Source organism: Choristoneura fumiferana, chromosome 14, assembly GCF_025370935.1.
Source record: "Choristoneura fumiferana chromosome 14, NRCan_CFum_1, whole genome shotgun sequence".
Taxonomy (NCBI): Eukaryota; Metazoa; Arthropoda; class Insecta; order Lepidoptera; family Tortricidae; genus Choristoneura; species Choristoneura fumiferana.
In genome coordinates, this window is record NC_133485.1 from 12,517,368 (window position 1) to 12,537,472 (window position 20,105).

General features: G+C 41.0%; 1 protein-coding gene and 4 non-coding genes across 5 annotated transcripts in view; 1 reads left to right on the forward strand and 4 right to left on the reverse strand.

Annotated features, from left to right (window-relative positions):
* The window catches only part of LOC141435194 (dynein axonemal heavy chain 10-like), a 122,726-nt gene that overhangs the window by 919 nt on the left and 101,702 nt on the right, over positions 1-20,105 (reverse strand). Inside the window, 19 exon segments of the mRNA XM_074097822.1 lie at positions 1,195-1,341; positions 1,726-1,905; positions 2,427-2,646; positions 4,164-4,323; positions 5,430-5,561; positions 6,418-6,589; positions 7,341-7,499; positions 8,446-8,588; positions 10,458-10,659; positions 11,678-11,837; positions 12,058-12,236; positions 13,230-13,325; positions 15,119-15,282; positions 15,925-16,033; positions 16,536-16,700; positions 17,799-18,017; positions 18,247-18,401; positions 19,404-19,539; positions 19,877-20,024. Of these exon segments, the coding sequence (XP_073953923.1) occupies positions 1,195-1,341; positions 1,726-1,905; positions 2,427-2,646; positions 4,164-4,323; positions 5,430-5,561; positions 6,418-6,589; positions 7,341-7,499; positions 8,446-8,588; positions 10,458-10,659; positions 11,678-11,837; positions 12,058-12,236; positions 13,230-13,325; positions 15,119-15,282; positions 15,925-16,033; positions 16,536-16,700; positions 17,799-18,017; positions 18,247-18,401; positions 19,404-19,539; positions 19,877-20,024 (3,046 nt within the window).
* LOC141435397 (5S ribosomal RNA) lies at positions 7,017-7,135 on the forward strand. Its single transcript, XR_012452151.1, has one exon. It is a non-coding gene; the product is annotated as a 5S ribosomal RNA (ribosomal RNA).
* TRNAQ-UUG (transfer RNA glutamine (anticodon UUG)) lies at positions 7,586-7,657 on the reverse strand. The gene has a single exon. It is a non-coding gene; the product is annotated as a tRNA-Gln (tRNA).
* Positions 11,872-11,990, reverse strand: LOC141435392 (5S ribosomal RNA). Its single transcript, XR_012452146.1, has one exon. It is a non-coding gene; the product is annotated as a 5S ribosomal RNA (ribosomal RNA).
* LOC141435403 (5S ribosomal RNA) lies at positions 19,586-19,704 on the reverse strand. Its single transcript, XR_012452157.1, has one exon. It is a non-coding gene; the product is annotated as a 5S ribosomal RNA (ribosomal RNA).

Genomic DNA, 20,105 nt, shown 5'->3' on the forward strand with positions numbered 1-20,105 from the left:
TAATTTAATTTTATTCATACTCGTATAAGTTATGAAATAAAACGACCAAGTGTTTTTAATCATTTAGTCATTAAAGGGTTTCTTTCCATTAAATTTATATTTGAATAAAATTTGAACATGGAGCTATTATTGCAAAGGTTAGAAAAACTTTCCTTAGACGAGAGTGGTACACCATGAACCATTTCCTTTTCCGTGAACAGGCAGAATATAATATATTCGATCGAACTGAGTATGGTCAAAATGTCTTTCACATACGCGTTTCAACAACAGTTGACTCTTGGTTAAGCCAGCAAATAAGGGCTAGTCGGTACTAGCCACGACATCCAAAATTATGTAAATAGTCGTTTTTGAGCATGCAAAATAGTTTGTCAGTGGCACTTGTTGAATTACAATCAATAACACAACACTTGAATTTTGCCATATTGGAAGTCAGTAGAATATCACTCGCACTAAACACTACCGCAAGTAGAGTATTGTATTGTTAAACAGAGGAGGATGGCTACTCATGGAACTACAACTCGACAAAACGGGAGGACAACGCAAGAAAATACCCGCACTCAACTCAATGTTTTAAAACACAATGACGGTAAAGGACATGACAGCAAAGAAATGGCGGCGGTCCACAGATTGTAATAATATCATACAAATGGCAGCGCTACAACGTCGATGAATGAAACTAAACTGTCAGGCCCCTGGTAGTAAATTGGCTGTGACAGACGGACGGACAGACAGACAAACAGACACACGAGTGATCTTATAAGGGTTCCGGTTTTCCTTTTGAGTTACGGAACGCTAAAAAGTAAACACTTGAAATTAACTTACGTGTAGAATAATAAATAATAATAGCAGAAAAACAATTGAAATTTTAAAAATGTAGCAATCACCCGATTGTAAAATAAACTCTATGCGAATACATTTAGATTCAACACATCTGAATACATGGCTACAGTGTCTTAAATTATCTAAAGCTACAGTACTAGCGGATGCTAAATTTTAACGAAATTGACGTAGGTATACTCGTAACTAGGCACAGTAAGAACTTATTTATGATCAGCGTCTCTCGTTGACATACCTCTTATTTTTTCTATTCGCTGAGTACAATGTTATTTGCTAAGTTCGAAACTGGATTCTACAGCCAGTGCCCACCAGTGGTACGTATATAAATCGAGCCTGATACTATAGCAGGGTACTTACTTGCAGCTTCAGTTTGTGCGCCTCGATGGGTATGATGTACATGATGGGCAGTTCCGTAACGAGCACTTTGGGGTGCGAGCGACGCAGGCACGCGTCTTCGATGTCCCAGCGCGCGCCCTCCAAGTATAACCCGCGAACGTAGCAGCCCTGACGCCAGTTAATTGTTACTTAAAGTCGGTGCGCTTTATTGCCAAAAGATGATCAAGTACGTTCAAAATATCAGTGGTAGATACATTATAAAAAATTGCGTTATGATTTTTCTTTTTCTTTTCACGTTTAGCTAAAAATGAAATCGTCGGTGATACCGCAATACCGCGTAACTCAGCGTCAGAACAGTACAACGTCAGACTGTTGGTGCAGTGAAAACTATACCTTATGGAAAAAGCTAGTAACGCGGTATTGCAGTACCACCGACGAAATAGTTAATTTATATTTACTGGCCTTTCTTAGCTCTTGGGACCATTTAACTCTTTCCGCTTTACGGGTATTTTTAATGCATACAAGTCCATACGTATAGGACAGTGGACATACAGTGGCGGGGCGCTCCTCGATGTCATCCGCCGAGATGAAGGAGGTGACCCTCGTGAACTGCGTGCTGCGGTCCAGCGGCCACGTGAACAGCCGGCACGCGATCTGCACGTGCGCGATCAGGTACGACTCGGGAATGTGCAGCCCTGACAGCCAGATCACGATCGGCTCCTCCATCGTCGCCTGCAATAGACACCAAACTGTCAACCCCACCGTCTGTCAACATTTTCTGTCTAACTAACTAGTCATAAAATATACTACTGCCTACCGTATTCTTGGTGAAAAAAAAAATGTTTATAATTTATTAAATCAGGCGTTACTTTGCGAAGGTCCATATTAATGAACTAAAAGAATTTCCATGCTCACCCGCGACCTACCGATAGCTAAGCTTATGCAAAATATGCGTGTTCATGCAGTTCCTCCACCTCCACACTGTAAGAACACACACAAATCACACAAACCCATCTATCACCACCACCACACCATCAATTGTTTATTTGTAAAGAAACCTCAGTGCCGACTCTTAGGGGCTGTTTCACCATCCATTGATTAGCGTTAACCGACGGTTCAATGTGATGCCGTCTCCGTCTATTTGAACAAAACAAATAGAGACGGCATCACACCTAACCGCCAGTTAACACTAATCAATGGATGGTGAAACAGCCCCTTTATCTTAATCAACACATGTTGGAAGCCATACTCACCCAGTTAGTGTACTGCAGGGTCCTGGAAGTGAAATGGTCCATCCACCCCCCTAGCCCCTTGCAGGTGGCGGGTGCCAGTGCGCGCCACACTTGCGGCAGCTGCCCGTTGAACAGACTGTACGACACGTTGTCCAATACCGCGTCCATGCCGATCTCTCCGGCCAGCGCCTTGCGGAGGAGAGACAGCGTGGAACCCATCTTTGATACGAGTCGGTTGAATCTGTAGGGTATGGGAGGGAAAACACTAGTACATACCTTGTATAGCGTGGGGGATACTACAATAGGGAGATCCCTCTCCAGGCACATGCGTGCATTAAGTAAATAAATAAATATCACGGGACAATTCACACCAATGAGGGCTATTGTATTTTGTCTCACTAGATGGCGCACTGTTGCGTGAGGTTTTTAAGTGTGGCTTTCAGAGTCTGTTATTACGGGCGTTAAAACAAAGTTTAGATTAAATTCATATTTAAAACACCTTAAAACCGTACCATAAAAATATCAGCAACCACAGTGTTGCTTTAGTCCCGTTTTGTTCGGAAAAAAAGGGAGGACAAAAGTTGCAAAAGACAAAACTGTCTCAAAAGACGACATTCATTGCCCCGTAACGTATAATTGCCATAATGAATTTCAGGTAATGCAAAATATTCACAAAAAAAAATCTAATTTAAATAAACCCGCGTAGCTCACCCAAAAACTATGAGATTTGACATTTCGGAGACCTCACGCTACACTAGCGCCCCTAGCGGCGAATTCATATGCGATAGCCCTCATTGACCTAGTCCCAAAGTAAAGCTTTGCAAAGCTTGTGTTATGGGTACTAAGCAACGGATAAATATAATTATATAGATAGATACATACTTAAATACATATATTAGGTAAACACCCAAGACCCGAGAACAAACATTCGTATTTTTCATACAAATATCTGCCCCGACACGGGAATCGAACCCGGGACCTCAAAGCTTCGTAGTCAGGTTCTCTAACCACTAGGCCATCTGGCCGTCTAATTAAGCACATGGTTCATTAGCTTCTTACAAGCCTACAATGCTTGTGTCACAAAGTTATCAGTGCCACAGAGAGCCACCATGGTCTGCAAATTAATTTCTGCCAAAATTTTTCTGCACTGCACTGGGGTTATGTCAAATACTAGCTGTTGCTCGCGAGTCCGTCCGCGTAGAATTCGTTTAGCGCTATCCCGCGGGAACTATGCAATTTTTCGGTATAAAAATTATCCCACGTCCTTCCCGGGGACTCAAACTATCTGTATACCGAATGTCATCTAAATCGGTTCAGCGGTTTAGACGTGAAGAGGTAACAAACAAACATACTTACAAACTTTCGCATTTATAATATTACTGGGACAAACAACACATATTCAGTGTTTTGCACCAAAAATTGCTTGTTATAGGCAGCTGTCCTATAGTCGACTATTAGCAAAAAAACGAGTAGGTATAGCTATAATAGAAACCAACATACATCACTTCTTATGAGATTATGCAGCGTTTCCACTAATAATGTGCGAGGGTGTGTTGCGAGGGATGTGTTTTTCATGGACCAATAGAAACGCTTCATTTACACATCCTCGCTCTGCTCAGCTGTTTCCACTAGAGATGTGCTATGCGAGGATAAGCGTTTCTAATTGGTTATTGAAAAACACATTCCTCGCAACACATCTACGGACATTATTGGTGGAAACGCTGCTTCATGCCAGCATGCCAGCCCCTAACCCTTTACCTTTCCAACTCCTGCAGCAGGACGACGAGCGTGGGCGTGATGTTCATCTCGAACTGTTTGCGCACGCGCCAGATCTCGTAGAGCGGCGGCAACTTGCCCAGGACGTCCACGGCGATCAGGTCGATGAAGTCCTCGCGGGACATCGCGCCGCCGCCCTCGCCTGTGGGAGGTTATGGTTTAATTCGTGAAACAGTTTCACCTGGTCAGCAAAGGTCGGAAAAAAATCAGTCAGTTCAAAAATCTAAACTAGTTCGTATAGTAGGTACTTGATGGCGCCCCAATGATATCTGTAGTGTAGACTCACCTTTTACGTTCATAGATGGGTGCTAATAAATAATCTATACTGACTGACAGACAATGCACAGCTTAAATCACTGTAGCTAGAGATTTGAAATTTGACAATGAACGGTGTCATTGCTCGCTCTTTAGGAAACTATACCATTTTTTTACAGAGACAACGATCTAGTTCTGTCATTCAATGCAGTAATAGGGCCGGGACGTTTTGCAGGGATGAAAACTCGACAAATGCACCGTTTTATCACAACGAAAGCTAAAGCCGCAAAACACCATACATCGTATTATTAGTATCTATGAAGCTTAAATCAAATTAAATTCTAGACAAACTTTACTATTTCACTCACCGTCGTTTACCGCTAGCAGCGTAACAAAAACAATAAAGTTTAAAACCAGCTGACGTATAGGTAGGTACATTGTTGCATTTAACGCTATCATAATATAAAATTACTTTAATGGGTATTTTATATTCAAATTACTACTCCAGTTTCATCCTCACTGTATATCATTAGACATATGTATCAGGTAATTGACATAAGCAGTGGGTACATAAATATGATCAGCTTAATAAGTGGTCTATCTATATATTTTTTTACAATTTCAAGTTGATGGACACGTTATAACGACATTAAGTCTTCTAGCATGTAAACGATAATGAATTTTAGGGCGGTAGACCACATATTTATCTGATGGTACCTACCCCGTAAATTCACATAAGTATGTTTTATTTATTTAGCATAATAGGCTATAGAACCAAATTCGCATTGTTTTTATTATACCTTCTAATTTTAAGTCCTAAATATGTACTTCTTACCTTTCAAAACTGGAACTAATGCAACAAAGCAGCGTGAAAACATGAGGAAAGTTTTGTTTTATTTGGCAAAATACGATCTAGTTCTACATTTGCAAATCAGTTGCAATCTGGCGCGATGCAGACACTGAACGCTCCGAAGACCAAGTTGTAAGACTTACTGGTCTGCGGCTGCAACTCGATAAGATGCCCCCACATCTCGCGCACAGCTTGGCTGAAGTAGCCGATCTCCGCGTTCGGGTGTAGACCAAACACTTCCGGAGAATTCGCCAAAGGAAGCAGGTCGATGAATTCTGGACGTAACAATACAAGTATCTTTTATTGAACACCGTAAAGCAATAGTGAATTAAAAAAAAAAACAACAAGTAGTTTGGATGAGCATAGCTTGGCGGCGGTAGTGCTAGTGGCGCCCTGTTGCGGCAAAAATTACCAACTATGATTGGTTTTTGGAGTCTGTGTATTTTTTATTTCAACTTTAAATTTGTTACTTTTACGGGTATCCCGTGAAAACCATATCGAAAATATAATTGCCGAGGACCTGGGTACGATTCCCAGCGCTGGTCTCTTTTTCTGGTTTTTCTGTGCATCCATGTCTCAGTTTGTATTTTCGAAATTACCAACTGCCTACTCTGGAATCGCCCCCCAATGCACGCCAATGCATATGGTGATGGCTAGACACATGTGCAAAAGTCCCATAACACTTTTACTTAGGTTTTGTAGTCCCATACCTACGTACCACGAGCACTTTATAAGCGTTGCTGAATTTACGTAATGGTCGGGACAGTTGCTGTCAAAAACGAACTTAGGTTTGGTTAGGTGGTTGTTATTGCTATAAACCAAAAGGTCTAAAACCCTGCTGAAGCAGGAGCGCAGTGGAACTATGTTAGTGTTTCCCAATGAGACAAACAGATGAGACCAAGGAAGCGGAAGCAGAAGGAATGACATGCTATCGATCGTGACAATTCACAGAGTCGGATCTGCAATTATTGTGCCAAAGTCAAATATACTGTTTTATTGACTTTGACGTTATAATCCCAAAATGGCCGAATTGTAGATCCGACTCTGTTATTGTAACTTGTCACCGTCGCTATATTAAACCTAGACGAACGTTTCTGATGGCATAATGCAGGTGTGTTTTCATAAACTCACCAATATACTCGTCGCGCTCGCCGTCGGGCGGTATGACATAGTCGAAGACGGAATCGTGGTAGAAGTGGAACGGCTGGAACTTGTCGAAGAGGAACTCTCCCATGTACTCTTCCATGTAAGTGCCGACCACGCGCCGGTCATAGTCGTCAATCACGCGCCCGCCGTACATCACCTTCCAGTTATAAAGGGAGGGAGAATGAGACAGGGATAATGACACTTGTGTCATTTCCGTGTGTCTTTACTCATGTAAGGTATTCTTTACTTACAACAGCGCTTGATAGTAATAGCTCCGCTGTGGCAGATGCACGATTTGCGGATTTTTGTTGTGACAGATATTGGTGCTGGTCACTGTACCCACTAGCACAGAAAGACAGTTTTACACAACGGGCTGCATTTCATTATACCCGCTCGCCCAGTATCACGGGTGATAATTTTATACATATAGACTACATACGGACCGCGCCCTTATATGTAATCAAAACTCCTATCATTCTTTATCCATTATGGTGAGTTTAGCTATTTCATGTACTATCTGATAGTTCAGCTTTATGACGTAAAGATAACAGCGGAATCTGTATCGTAAATTGTACTCAGCTATCGCCAACGTCCATACCACGTTGAATACACCGGTTCTCGTCCGATCACCGAAGTTAAGCAACGTCGGGCGCGGTCAGTACTTGGATGGGTGACCGCCTGGGAACACCGCGTGCCGTTGGCTTTTTGCTATTTTATACGCTCTTTTATCTTATTCAGTTGCTCAGACCCATAGTTTCTAAGGTAATATTTGCCTTTTCTACTTTTGAGTGTTTTTTATTAAACTACCCTTATTTACCTTTTTCTTCTGGCAAAACCTTTTGCTTTACCAGAGAAGAAATATTGTAATGGACCTACGCGCGAATTATTTTTTACTATCTATTTCTTACCTCTCCGAATAGATATTTCAGCGTGGCCCAGGGAATAGGCCCGTTAGCTGCCGCACAGCGATCTAGGTAGCACGTAAGTATCTGCATGCACACTAGGAAATCAGACTCGCTGAAGTCGTACGATATGTTCCAACCAATCTTGTCGTATTTACGACGCTCCTGTAAAAACAAAACATTACTTAAATATTCATGTAGTAACTGTTTGCAATATTTTATGTATTTTGATAGTTTTTATTTTAAAAAGTAGGTTCCACCGAGATTTGAACTCGGATCGCTGGATTCAAAGTCCAGAGTGCTAACCATTACACCATGGAACCGATTGAATTATCATCCGAAATTGAGAGTTGATTGTTTGGTAATTTGTTTCAACAATCAAAACATGTTTCACAGTCATAACAAAAGACCGAAAAATAATTGAAAAGCTAAACAAGTGTTTTGAGAACTGCATAACTCGATCATAATTAATTAACGAGTTGCGTCATCTTACCGGCCGGCAACGTGTAATCGTCATAAATAATAATGTACCTATAGCGGAGTTGCCAAGGTGCTCCAGAATATTTAAATTATTGAGCGATATAGCGCTTCTGGGCTTTATATACCCATTTATGTAATGTATGTATAATAGAGCCATAACAACCGTAACATTATGTTATGGATGTCCACAGGCGGCAGTGATTCACTTTCATAAGGTGACCCGCCTGCTTGTTTTCCCTTATCCTATAAAAAATAGAACCATTTAATTCCTGACCCTATTTTTTTTTGTTGGATAAGTACCTAGTGCGATATCATTATGGCATTTTCTGCAAAACAGTTCCAGAGTGAGTTACGATTCAGTTGGTTTGATAAAGCTACTTACATATAAGTACCTGAATAGCCAAAAGCCAGTTTAGATATAAAAGAATCTTGGGTCTAAATCCTAATATTAAAAAAAAAACTCGTGGACCAATTTCAGTTTTACTGTTTTCGGTAGAGCCCCTGCTGCTGTTTCTAGTAGAAACTTTCTACTACTGTTTCCAAAACCCTCATCTTTTTCACTCCATTGTGGACTAGTGGTGGTCCATTGGGACCTTTTTGGGCACCTCTGGTGTAGTACTGCGGAACGTACCTGGACCACAGCGTGGAAGAAAGCCAGGACATACACCAGCTTCTTATAGGCGGGATGCGCGCACTCTTCCAGCGCGTGCGGCCTCATCTTAAAGTACGTCTGCCGAAGGTTCAGCTTTAGCCCGTTCGGAGGCTCGGTTACCACTGCATCAAACAATTCTTTATGTCGAAACTAAAGTCGGATTGAAATTCCCCCGGTACTTACGTAAAAAAAACTAGAGTAAATCGTCAATTAGGTACTGGTCCCCTTTCAATAGCTGGCCACCTTACTACTTATACTAAAAAAAAAATCTATATTAGAATTAATTTTAGTATAAGCTTGTCAGTTATTTAAGGGTGGCCAACTTTATACTAAAAATGAACTCTGTTTATAGGTGACTAGAATTCATTTTTAGTGTAAGCTAAATGTGTCCTGGAAATTATATTATTTATAATACATATTTAAGACCTTTGTTATAAATAAATAAATGAATGAATGAATAAGGTGGCCAGTTATTGAACGGTGGCCAGTGATTGACGATTTACACTATGCCAAGACTTTTTTGATGTGTGTATTTTCCTAATGAAAATGAAAATTCATTTTCTATCTCTATCTGCACTACTTCGGCTTCATCCCGGGCGATGCTCTCATATTTACGAGTATGACCTGACAACTCTCTAAATAAGTGGTAACGTTTGTCAGAGTGGATTTTTCTTTCAAGTCACGGGACGCCTTCCTCACCCGACGCACTACTAGAAGATTTGAGCCATTTTGGTGGACGATGGGCTTACCATAACGCGATAAGTTTTCCGTGTTTCTTTGTTCGTAACAAGGTGATACTCTGTTTGGACCTACTGAATCAAACCCAAAAATCCTACACTGAGAGAAAGCTATACATTCCTAGTTAAGTAACATATTTTGCTATTGCTGGAAAAGCACAAAATTTCTGCGAGACGCAGAAGTTGCGGGAATGAGCTAGTTATTGATATAAAACATTTCTCCGTGCCCTATTAAGATTTGCTGTTGGCTATTACTGTTACCCGCAACTTCTCCTGCCCTGAATCCTGCGGGAATTCAGCATTTCCAGGGATGAAAAGTATCCTATCTTCTCCATCCTCCTTGGACTAGGTAACCTTGTTATTTTAAAGTGATCAAACCGGATGCAACAATTAAAAATACATACAAATTACCACTATTTCACCTCGACATTGGCAGAATCATAAAAAAAATTTGATGGAGTCAAATTTTCCTACATTTGAATTGAACCACTATTTCAAATTTTAAAATGCAAACGTCTGTTTATGTATGTATGTCAATATTTCTAGAATCGATTCTCAAAACTTAGACATGTTATTGCTAACATTTGGTGTAAGTGCGAGCAACTAGGTAAACATACCCAGCGTACCGTGTGACCCAACTGAACAAATAATGTGTTTTTACGTAATCCTACCCAACGAAGACCAAAAACTGCCTCACATGGGAAAAAACTCGTGCATAAGCGAATTTTGGCATAGTTGTACTTGTAGGGAATGGTGTTTTAAACCACATACTAAAAGTACTGATGGGTGGGGGCGGAGCTAAGGGGTAAAGTGTAAAGGTCCCATTTTTTACTTTTTCGTAAATAACTCGTAAACGCTGTTCCTCAGAAAAAGTGTTCTAAGACATAAGTAATCTACATAAAATTCTATACAAAAAATATTCTATACATTTTTTCTCTGAGATCATTTCACGTGATATAGCGGGAAGAAGATGGACAATGAAAAATAAGCACATTTCTTAAGTATGGCGATGGATGGATGTTTGTTACTCTTTCACGCAGAAACTACCTACTGAACGGATTTGCATGGAATTTGCCATACAGATAATACATACCCTGGATTAACATATAGGCTACTTTTTATTCCAAAATAATCTATGGTTCCTGTGGGCTCAAAAGGATCACAAAGTTTTATACTAATTATGCGCGAGCGAAGTCGCGGGCAAAAAAAGATACTTAGGCCTTTTTACACTGATAGACTTTATATTTCTCTTACCTTTGAGCGACCGCTGCAGGATGCCAATAGGGAAGGTAGGTGTGGGATCCGTGGTGAGCCAAAGCCGGTATTCCGGATGCGGCTTCTCCATTATCTCCAGCTGTTTCTCCAGCTCGCGCAGGAAAGACACGAGCAGATGGCAGTTCTGCAGGATCAGCCATTGGCCGTGGGAGATTGCGCCTTCTAGAAGAGCCAGGGCCGCCTGGAAACAAATGTATCCTGTTTCAACACTCCGTTAAGTTCCGGTTATGTTATGTGAGAGATATCCATGATAACGTCTCTGTTTATTTTGTTTTATTAAATATAAACGGCATAACATATATCTGTCACATAAAATAATATGAATTTAACAGAGATTGGATAAACTGGCACTTAAACTAGTTGTTATGATTTTATGAATCAAGGAAAAAAAACATAACCCTCTTTCGGGCAGTCGGGTAAAAAAATCTTAGTTTGCCCTAAATTTAGCACGCTTGGTCTTACTAGATTAAAGATGGATTTGACTTAATTGTGCTGTACAAGATGGGGTGTTCCCCGAGCATATGAAAAACCCCACAAAAAATCAGATCCAAGTGGATTATTTTTCTAAAAATACATTTGATTGATATTTAATGAGTTCTGTGTAAAGTCACACGTAGGTTATACTTCTGCGGAATTGGGAGTTCCCAATAGTACTATAGTAGTAGTAGTTATACTTAGTTAAGTACGATAATTAGTAATTTTGTGTGATTATCTGTTGCCTAAGTACCTACGTAATGTTCTACTCGTGACGTGGAGGGTATTAAAACAAAACACTATGTTTTCGTTTTCTCTAAAAATCCTCTCCGAGAGAAGGCCTTAGTTTAGCCTTTGAAAGAGCCCATAAGCCTTATTGTCTAATGTACTCGGAATCACAATCGTTGTCATTACTCCTTTCTGTGACGCAGTATAGGTTGAGGGTAGAAAGAGACGCTGAATGCGATCGCTAGCGCCCGCATGTTAGAGAATACGGCCGCACAGGTTGTTGATGATGATTAATACACTACACGAGCCTACTAGCAGACAAATAAATCTTCGGAAGAATCAGACTGATTAAATTAAGCCATTAATTATACCATTAATTTGGACCTATGTTGTTCTGGAAATAAATTAATTATTATTATTACAGCTCCTAAAACAGCTCCTTATAGTAGAGTATGATACTTTAAAAACTACAAAATGTGTTTTGAAATAAGTCTCACCCCTTCTTGACCTTGTCCAAGAGATAAATACTTGAATTTCCCTCCACCGAACCCAGATTTGTCAGCCAGCTTCATCAAGTCCGAAGTTGGATCCGAACCGGGACTTAGAATAAACACCACAGGAGTAAATGGTGTCGTTTGTTCATATATCATATCCAAGCTGAAAAAAAAATATGAAAATTGTAAACGCAAAAAGCCAACGGCACGCGGTGTTCCCAGGCGGTCACCCATCCAAGTACTGACCGCGCCCGACGTTGCTTAACTTCGGTGATCGGACGAGAACCGGTGTTTTCAACGTGGTATGGACGTTGGCGATTATACAGACCAATTCGGTATTCGTATTAGGCAAATATGGCAATGAAAGTTCCATTTATTCATACCTTGTAACCGGCGGTGTAATGTACTCCTCTCCCATAGTAACAGTGATATAGTCAGTCAGAGCGCGGTAAATGCGATCCACGCGGAAGCATCGAAGAAGCATTAATATTTCAAATGGTTTCAATGTCTCTCTGTAATTGTTGGGAATAGTCGCCGACTCTGGGGTATCGCTGTCAAACCACTGAAAAGTAATGAATGAAACTACTTAGCTCAATAATGGACTTGTGAGATAATGCATGCATAGAAGAGTATGCATACATTATCTAGAACGATATTTCCTACCTTGTAATTTTCTCTCTATGTAACCCGTTATTTCTAACGCTTACTATTGTGGTGTACAATAAAGAGTAATTGTATTGTAATAGATATTTGACAACGTGGATATCGTGAGAGTTGCGGGAAACCGGTGGATATGCAATGGCGAGTTGCCGTTCATTGTGGCGTTCTAAGGGGGAGGCCTTTGTCCAGCAGTGGACGTGTTCCGGCTAATGATGATGATGATGATTGTAGCGACTCCTAACGCCATCTAGTGAACAACAATAGAAACTCCGACCATGTTCTACATCGCGCTATCGAAGTTTCTCAACGCGAACGCATTATATACAAGTTCCGACGCTCTTCCTTTGGACTTCGGTCCCCAGGCATAACACCTGCCTGGAGAGAGATCTCTCTATTGGAGCCTCCCCCCACAATGATGAAACATATTTGTAATTGTTTTTTTTGGTATAAATAAGTATTTGGCGATTCGAATCAATTTAGATAGGTTTAATTGAGAAAAAAACAATAAATGTCTGAAGTCTCTGAAGTATTCTAGTTAACTTGAAAGACGCCTAGCAAGCTCAGTTCGTTCAGGTACTACAATATAACATATCCTGAATTGTTGTTATTAAAAAAAAACAAGTTTTATTTGCTGACTGTACTCACAGTCAAATTTAAATTAAAATTAACTTTATTTGTAAGAATACTCCGTTTGGATTGTCATCCAAACTACATTTCCGTACCAAATTTCAAGTCGAAGCCAAAAAAAGTTCCGTCCTGTGGAGACGATCCTGGTCGAATCACCAGAATCCTGCTACTAGATTACTGTATTTTCAAATTATTCTACTTTTGTGCGTAATTTATGTCTGTCTCGATGCTAGTGTTTTGTGTAATTCGTGTTGAATTGTTAGCAAACCTCTTGCCACTCTTCGAGCCCGGCCGTGATGTTGTCCGGCAACATCGAGAATGGCCCCGGGAAGTCGTTGGCCAGCTTCATGATGTCTTGCCAGCCCTGGGAACAAGGTTACTGTGTAATAAGTATGTATGACCAGAGTATGACCTTGACATGACGTTGACATGAGTGTAGTGAGTTAAGTGAATAAGAAAAAAGCAGGCTGAAATGTGTGGTACATGGGAGAAATTTGTGTCCAGACTCCAGAGGTGGTGTAGGGGTATAGCACGCAGCACGGAATGCTGAGGACCTGGGTTCGATTCCCAGCGCTGGTCTCTTTTTCTGTTTTTTTTTCTGTGCATCCATGTTTCAGTTTGTATTTACCTTAGTCTATACTCAGTTAGTGTCACAGTTAGTCTATTTGGCATAGAGCTAAGATGAGAAATTACTGAACTCAGTAGGTATGTACGTCATTCGCTTTGTTCAGGAATGATCATGTGCTGACTTAGCTTTGAGAATGAATACGTGAAGAGCTCGAAACGCGTTAGCTTTTTGGGTGGTTTGTGGTAATAAGGAGTGCTGATTTGAGTGTTTTAACCGCGTCGTGGTTTTCGTTTATTTATCACAGTTCCATCAAGAAAGTGGTTCGGGACAAACGTTCGAATAATGACCCTTATGTGGAAGTGGAGGAGGGCGGGTTCTGCACGAAAATAAGTAATATAATGTGTCGCACAGACGTCGCTGCATTAATAGGTATCTCTACCGCTTCCGCGCCTCTCAAAAGGCGCCTTCATAAATGTATTTTGTACTGTAAAGGTCAAGAGGGGAGGCCTTTGCCCAGCAGTGGGATACTATACAGGCTACTTAAAAAAAAACTGGAAACTAGAAAATGGCGCCCCTTGCCATCTGGCGCCCAGAGCGACCGCTCCTCTTGCTCTACCCCAGGCCCTATAGGTACTACGAAGTGCAGAACTCGAACTTCGTATGTTGCCGTCCCGCTGACGCTTATGTCATTTAATACGCGAATGAAAAGGACGGTGCGTTACGAACTTTGATTTTCGAGTTTCGTAGTAGCCCCTCAGGTTCGGTACTGGTTTTTATTCACGACAGGGGGAAAACGATTCGAGCAGCCAGGTCAATTGCTGGAAAGCAATCACCGCTACCCAATGAAGGTTTTTCGACAGGAGAAATATCGCTAGATGGCGTTAATATCGTGAGGTCCGTTTGACGTTTTAGTCTTGCTTGTGATTGGCTCATTTAGTTATTTAACACACTTGCACAAACATGTCGCAACATGCAGGCTACCTTGGTTGAACCCCCCAAATAAAACCCTTGACCTAATGTGCTTGTCATGCCTGTCGGTAAATGAGTCATTGCGCGTACACTTTCTTGTCATGAAGCCCAAGGTCGGTAAATGAGTCCGTGCCGTACAGATGGTGCTGCGCGCGCTGCTGCAGGTACATGGACCACCAAATGCATACGTTTTTGCGGCGCATGCCGGGAATTAGAGGGCGACGCTGCAAGAGCACAGCCAAGGTATCGCCAATATTTGGAAGAATTATATTTTTTCTTTACAAATATAAAATTTTACTGCAAATTTGATGAAAAACATTGTATGTCGCACGGGACGTACTAAAATTACTAACATCGACTCATTAAAGCCCTCAGTCTTCGACTTCGGGCTTCTAATAGACTCTCGTTCGTAATTCCTTATTTACCGCCTTAAGAAACAATGTACTATAACCAATCACAAACATGACGCAATGTCAAACGAACCTCACGATACTAACGCCATCTAGCGATATTTTGCCTGTCGTAAAACCTCATTGCCATGGACAATCATAAATTGGGTTGACATATCCGTAAAGTAGCATCTAAATAAAATAAAAATGCTTATAAAAGAGGATGCTTACGGGCCCCGGTATCCAAGAGGCAGGGCAGGCCCGGGCAGACTTCTCCAAAGATACGTTGCCCTTAATGAAGAAGTCCAGCTCCATCTGACTCACGTTGCCTTCGCTCTGCTCGAGCTTTATGTCCATTTGGAAAGAGTAGAGTAGCTTGTGGCGCTCGAATATGCCTGCACAATCAACACGTGTAGGTACAAACAAAGTTGAAGTACACTGTACAACACAAAAGACGCAGCAGTGACCAGTCCCCTGTACTACAAAAGTTACAAGTGCTACCATTTAACAAAATTATACCATTTTACTATGAGAAAGTTAACAATTTTGTCGATTTGTAGCACATGTAACTGTTGTGGTACAGTCAACAGCACCAATATCTGACACAACAAAGCGTGCATAAATATCTGATAAGACTATTTCTAGGGCCGGTAGGACGTGTCAGATATTTTTGCACGCTCCACTGTGGCAGATATTAATGCAGCTGACTGTGCAATCCAGCTTAGGATCGTTACACAATTTCCCAAAACGTGGTGTACAATAGGTTAGTATTTCTGACTGAAAATTATTTTGTTACACATTTTAAGTATAGTAGATACTTTACTGAAAGAAGACTTCATTTTTATTTTGCCAAGGACAATTGGCATGTCGTACAGAGCCGTGCACTGCTTGATAATAGTTCGCACAAACAATGGTTCCGATACATGTCATGTCATGTCGCACAGCCGTGCACCGCCTAATCGCAAGTCGCACAAACGACGTCGGCAGATGCATGCATGAAACGCGACCTAATGCGGTAAATTTCCAGCCAAACATACCTGTGCATCCGTAGTCATAAACGTTCTTCGTAAGCATATCAATAATGTTCCTCAGACGCCTGCTCAGGATGACGTTCGGCATCGCTTTCCTTAGTGAAAACGAGAACACCTAGGAAGAAAACGATTGTAGTAGTAAACATCGAAAATTGCAGATGAACAATTTTTTTTGTTAATTCCAAAATATTTATTTGATTGCTAATCTAATGGCGTGAGCTACGCTACCATCACCGCATTAACGCATACACTGCCACCGACGCACATATGCGTTTTCGGAACTTAGCCCAGTGCCGCTGTCATAATTATTCGTACATTTTGAACGCACATGTGCGTCGGTGGCACCTGTGGAAGTCAAGTGGCAGTGAATGCATTAAGGTGTTGTTGTTGTTGTGAATATACACTACATACACACTACACTATATATATGCTATAGCGCTAGGATAGGTTAAAGACGTGTTTCTATTAGCTCATGACATGACAAATATTCCTCGCATTACATGATCGCTCATCTCTGGTGGAAACGGTGCCTTAGTGTATTTAGTAAGCATGCTACTTATATGGATTGTCAAGGAATTGGGTTTGATTCACATTTTGGAGGGAGCATGGACACTCACATCAAGATAAGAAGACAGCGAATACTGATACATAGTATTGACCCCCGCCATGTCGGACAGAACGAAGAACAGTATGGAGCCCCGCTTGGCGACAGGCCGGTACCCGTCGCGGAATATCTCAATGTCCTTCGTCGTAGCTTCAGCTAAAGTCAACTTCTCCATCACCTGAATGAAACAGTTACATTGAATGAGCAACAATGAACACTTTGAACGCCAAGAACACCTAAAGGTCTCATAACTAAGTTGAGTCGTCTGTATAATTATTTAATATGTGTGTCTGTGCATAGCTGCCATGAAACTGTGTACTTATTGTTGAAGGTCCAAATAAAAGAAATAAATAAATAATATAAGGACCTGTCAGGATGCTAAAGGTGTCATTAAGGTGTATTAATAAAATAGGGATGTTGACACCATTAAAAAATAATTCGAAGACACGACTCCAGTAAAAAAAACGCTTTATTTTAACCCTGAAAACCAGATTAATTTTCGATTAACTGCAAAATTAGATTTTAAATAAATCACCACGTTTTCGGTGACCACGTTAACTGCAACAATATTTGTAATATTTATTGTTGTTTCTTTAAAAACAAATAAATAGTTAGTTGATTGAGTGTGCGAACAAGTGACGTCATAAGTTGCTATTTCCATTCAAACTCTATGGGAGAATTGTGTTTTGACAGCTCATAAAAAGTACATCAGTTCATTGGTGGAGTCAACATCCCTATTGTAGCGGTAACTACACTATTTAAGGATGATAGTTGATAGGAATGTTAAATGATATTATAACGGATAACTCACGTCTTAAACCGAGTTTAGCTCGACATGTTTCGGGCTATTTCGTAGCCGTTCCTCTCAGGAGCATGCGACTCGGCGGCTGCCGCAACACGCACACTACGCGCCACCGCTCTGCTCGCACGACACAAACTCGGTTTAAGACGTGAGTTATCCGTTATAATATTATTTTATATGAGTGAGTCTCACGGTAGTTTCATGTTCAAAAAAGATAGGAATGTTAATAAAAGGAGGGTTATTAGGTTGATAAAGCAAACGACCGTGTTGTATGCTGAATGTGAACGAACTCGTTTAATGCTAAATGATTGTTTCGATACTAACGTAAACTGCAAGCGTATGCAAACGCTTGCGCAATGAAAACAATGTGCCACTTTTTAATATGTATATACAAAAAATGTATGCTTGTCCGTACAAAAATCGTAACGCCTGATTCAATAAATGTTATAAAATAGCTACTCAATTTGTACTCGCCTCGCCAGCCTTGGACTTGGTGTTCTCCAGAGTATTGACCAGCTCCACATTATCCAGCATGTTCCCCGTGGACGTGGCCAGCTCACGCAGCAGCGAGTCCTCGAGTCCTGACAGGAGACTCTTGTTGGCACTGGTCTCTAGGATGAGGCTCTCTCGCTGTTCCTCTAAATCGGCTCGTTCTGCTCTTACTACAACGCTGAGAAGCTGGTCTTCTAGACCCTGAGTGACAGCATTTGCGAATACGTTAGCGCGTATTAAGGCACGTTCATTGAGTGAAAGATATGAGTCAATGAGTGAGTGGGTCAGAAGGTAGTTGCTGAACTGTCTTCCTTACGAGACAATCTTATGATAATGAAATGAAGCACTATTTTCCATCGATCAATGCCAACAAACGCATTTCTTTTCATCAAATTTATCAAAAAAGACCACCTTTGCAAGAGCAACGTACCTGAACAGTGACAGTATAGTTAATGACCACAGCCTTGGCGTAGGCGGCGGGGTTGAACTGCGGATTGGCGAGCTTTGTGGTGAGGTACATGCGGAAGTGGGGGTCGTAGTCCACTTCGCTGCTGCCGAGCATTACGAACGTACGGCCGCTCTCCGCTGGATGAGGTGGTTAGGTTTTAACATTCAAATTTTACTAATGGAAAAGTTTGTGAAGATGTATGTATGGTAGGTTTTGACATCGGGGCTTTCAAAGAAAGGGTTTATGTTGTTTAAAAGACCGACAAGAGACCTTGAGTTGTTGGTATTCATGAATGGTAGTGATAATTTCCCTTCAGATGACCCGCTTGCTCGTTTGCCTAATTTTCATAATAAAAAAGATACCTATTAAATCACGCAGTAAAGGTTTTTTTTTATTCGACTGGATGGTAAACGAGCAAGCGGGTGTCCTGATGGTAAGAGATCACCACCGCCCATAGACACCTGCAACACCAGGGGGATTGCAGATGCGTTGCCAACCTAGAGGCCTAAGATGGGATACCTCAAGTGCCAGTAATTTCACCGACTGTCCTACTCTCCACGCCGAAACACAACAGTGCAAGCACTGCTATTTCACGGCAGGATTAGCGAGCAAGATGGTGGTAGCAATCCGGGCAGACCTTGCACAAGGTCCGACCACCTGCGAACGGCTAAACGGATTTAGATGAAACTTGGCATACAGATAGAGAAAGATCTGGATTATTCTGTATTGACGCATAGGATACTTTATGTGCCTGAAATGGAATACATGGAATAATTTTTAAACAAGAATATATAGTGGGCGCTGTCCATGAACATTGAAAAGTACCCCGGTCTTCAAGAAGACGTGAAAACTTTGTTTTAAATCAATAGATGGCGTCGTCTGTCGTCGTTATCGAAAATGTTACCGGAACTTTTTTTCATGTAAACAACCTTGTTTATTATGTAAGTATTGGTATTTATTTTCTAATTCAAGAAGCTATTACCTGCTATTTTGCCCTCTCTCATAAAAAACCGAGTTAAATGCGCAAGGATTTCCGTTAAATTTAAAAATTATCATAATTTGTAAGCTTCTACCAAATTCCTAAGTTTTGCAAAAGGTAAAAATAAAGGTCTATAATATGCGTCTCCTTTACTACTTACTTTGAATATTCTTTTCAAGTACGTTGTCAACAACAGGATCAATGTATTCGTTGACGTCTTGGAATAGCACGGGTATTCCATATTTGATTGCCATTTCCAACTGCCTTAGAAATTGTGGGTCGTTGAATGAAAGCACCTGAATTAAATGAAGAGCAATATTAAGCAAAAATAAAAAAGCAAAAAGCCAACGGCACGCGGTGTTCCCAGGCGGTCACCCATCCAAGTACTGACCGCGCCCGACGTTGCTTAACTTCGGTGATCGGACGAGAACCGGTGTTTTCAACGTGGTATGGACGTTGGCGACAAGAGCTACTAAATTTATCAATATTAGACACAATTAACTACTTAATTACAAAAGTCATCCTACGTTCGATCCCCCCTCTCTTATCCGGTCGTTAAAATTTACTTATAAAACTCTACTTACATTATAAAAGCGTCTACTAAAAAGTAAGTAATTAAGAATTGAAAAACACCTTCAAGTTGTTCTTAGCCTCTTTTTTCTTGATCCACGTAAGCGCCTGAGTCTGCGGGTCTATGCAGAGTGGGAAGCGAGACGCTCGTGTGGTAAGAATGCCGTTCTGCACTGACAGCTCGTCTGGAGGCAGGCCTTCGGAGTTCCAACTGAAATATCGCATAAAGCAAAAGTTTAATTACACACTTATTGCATAAGTCTATTTGCAGAGAGTTGGCAAATACAGGTCA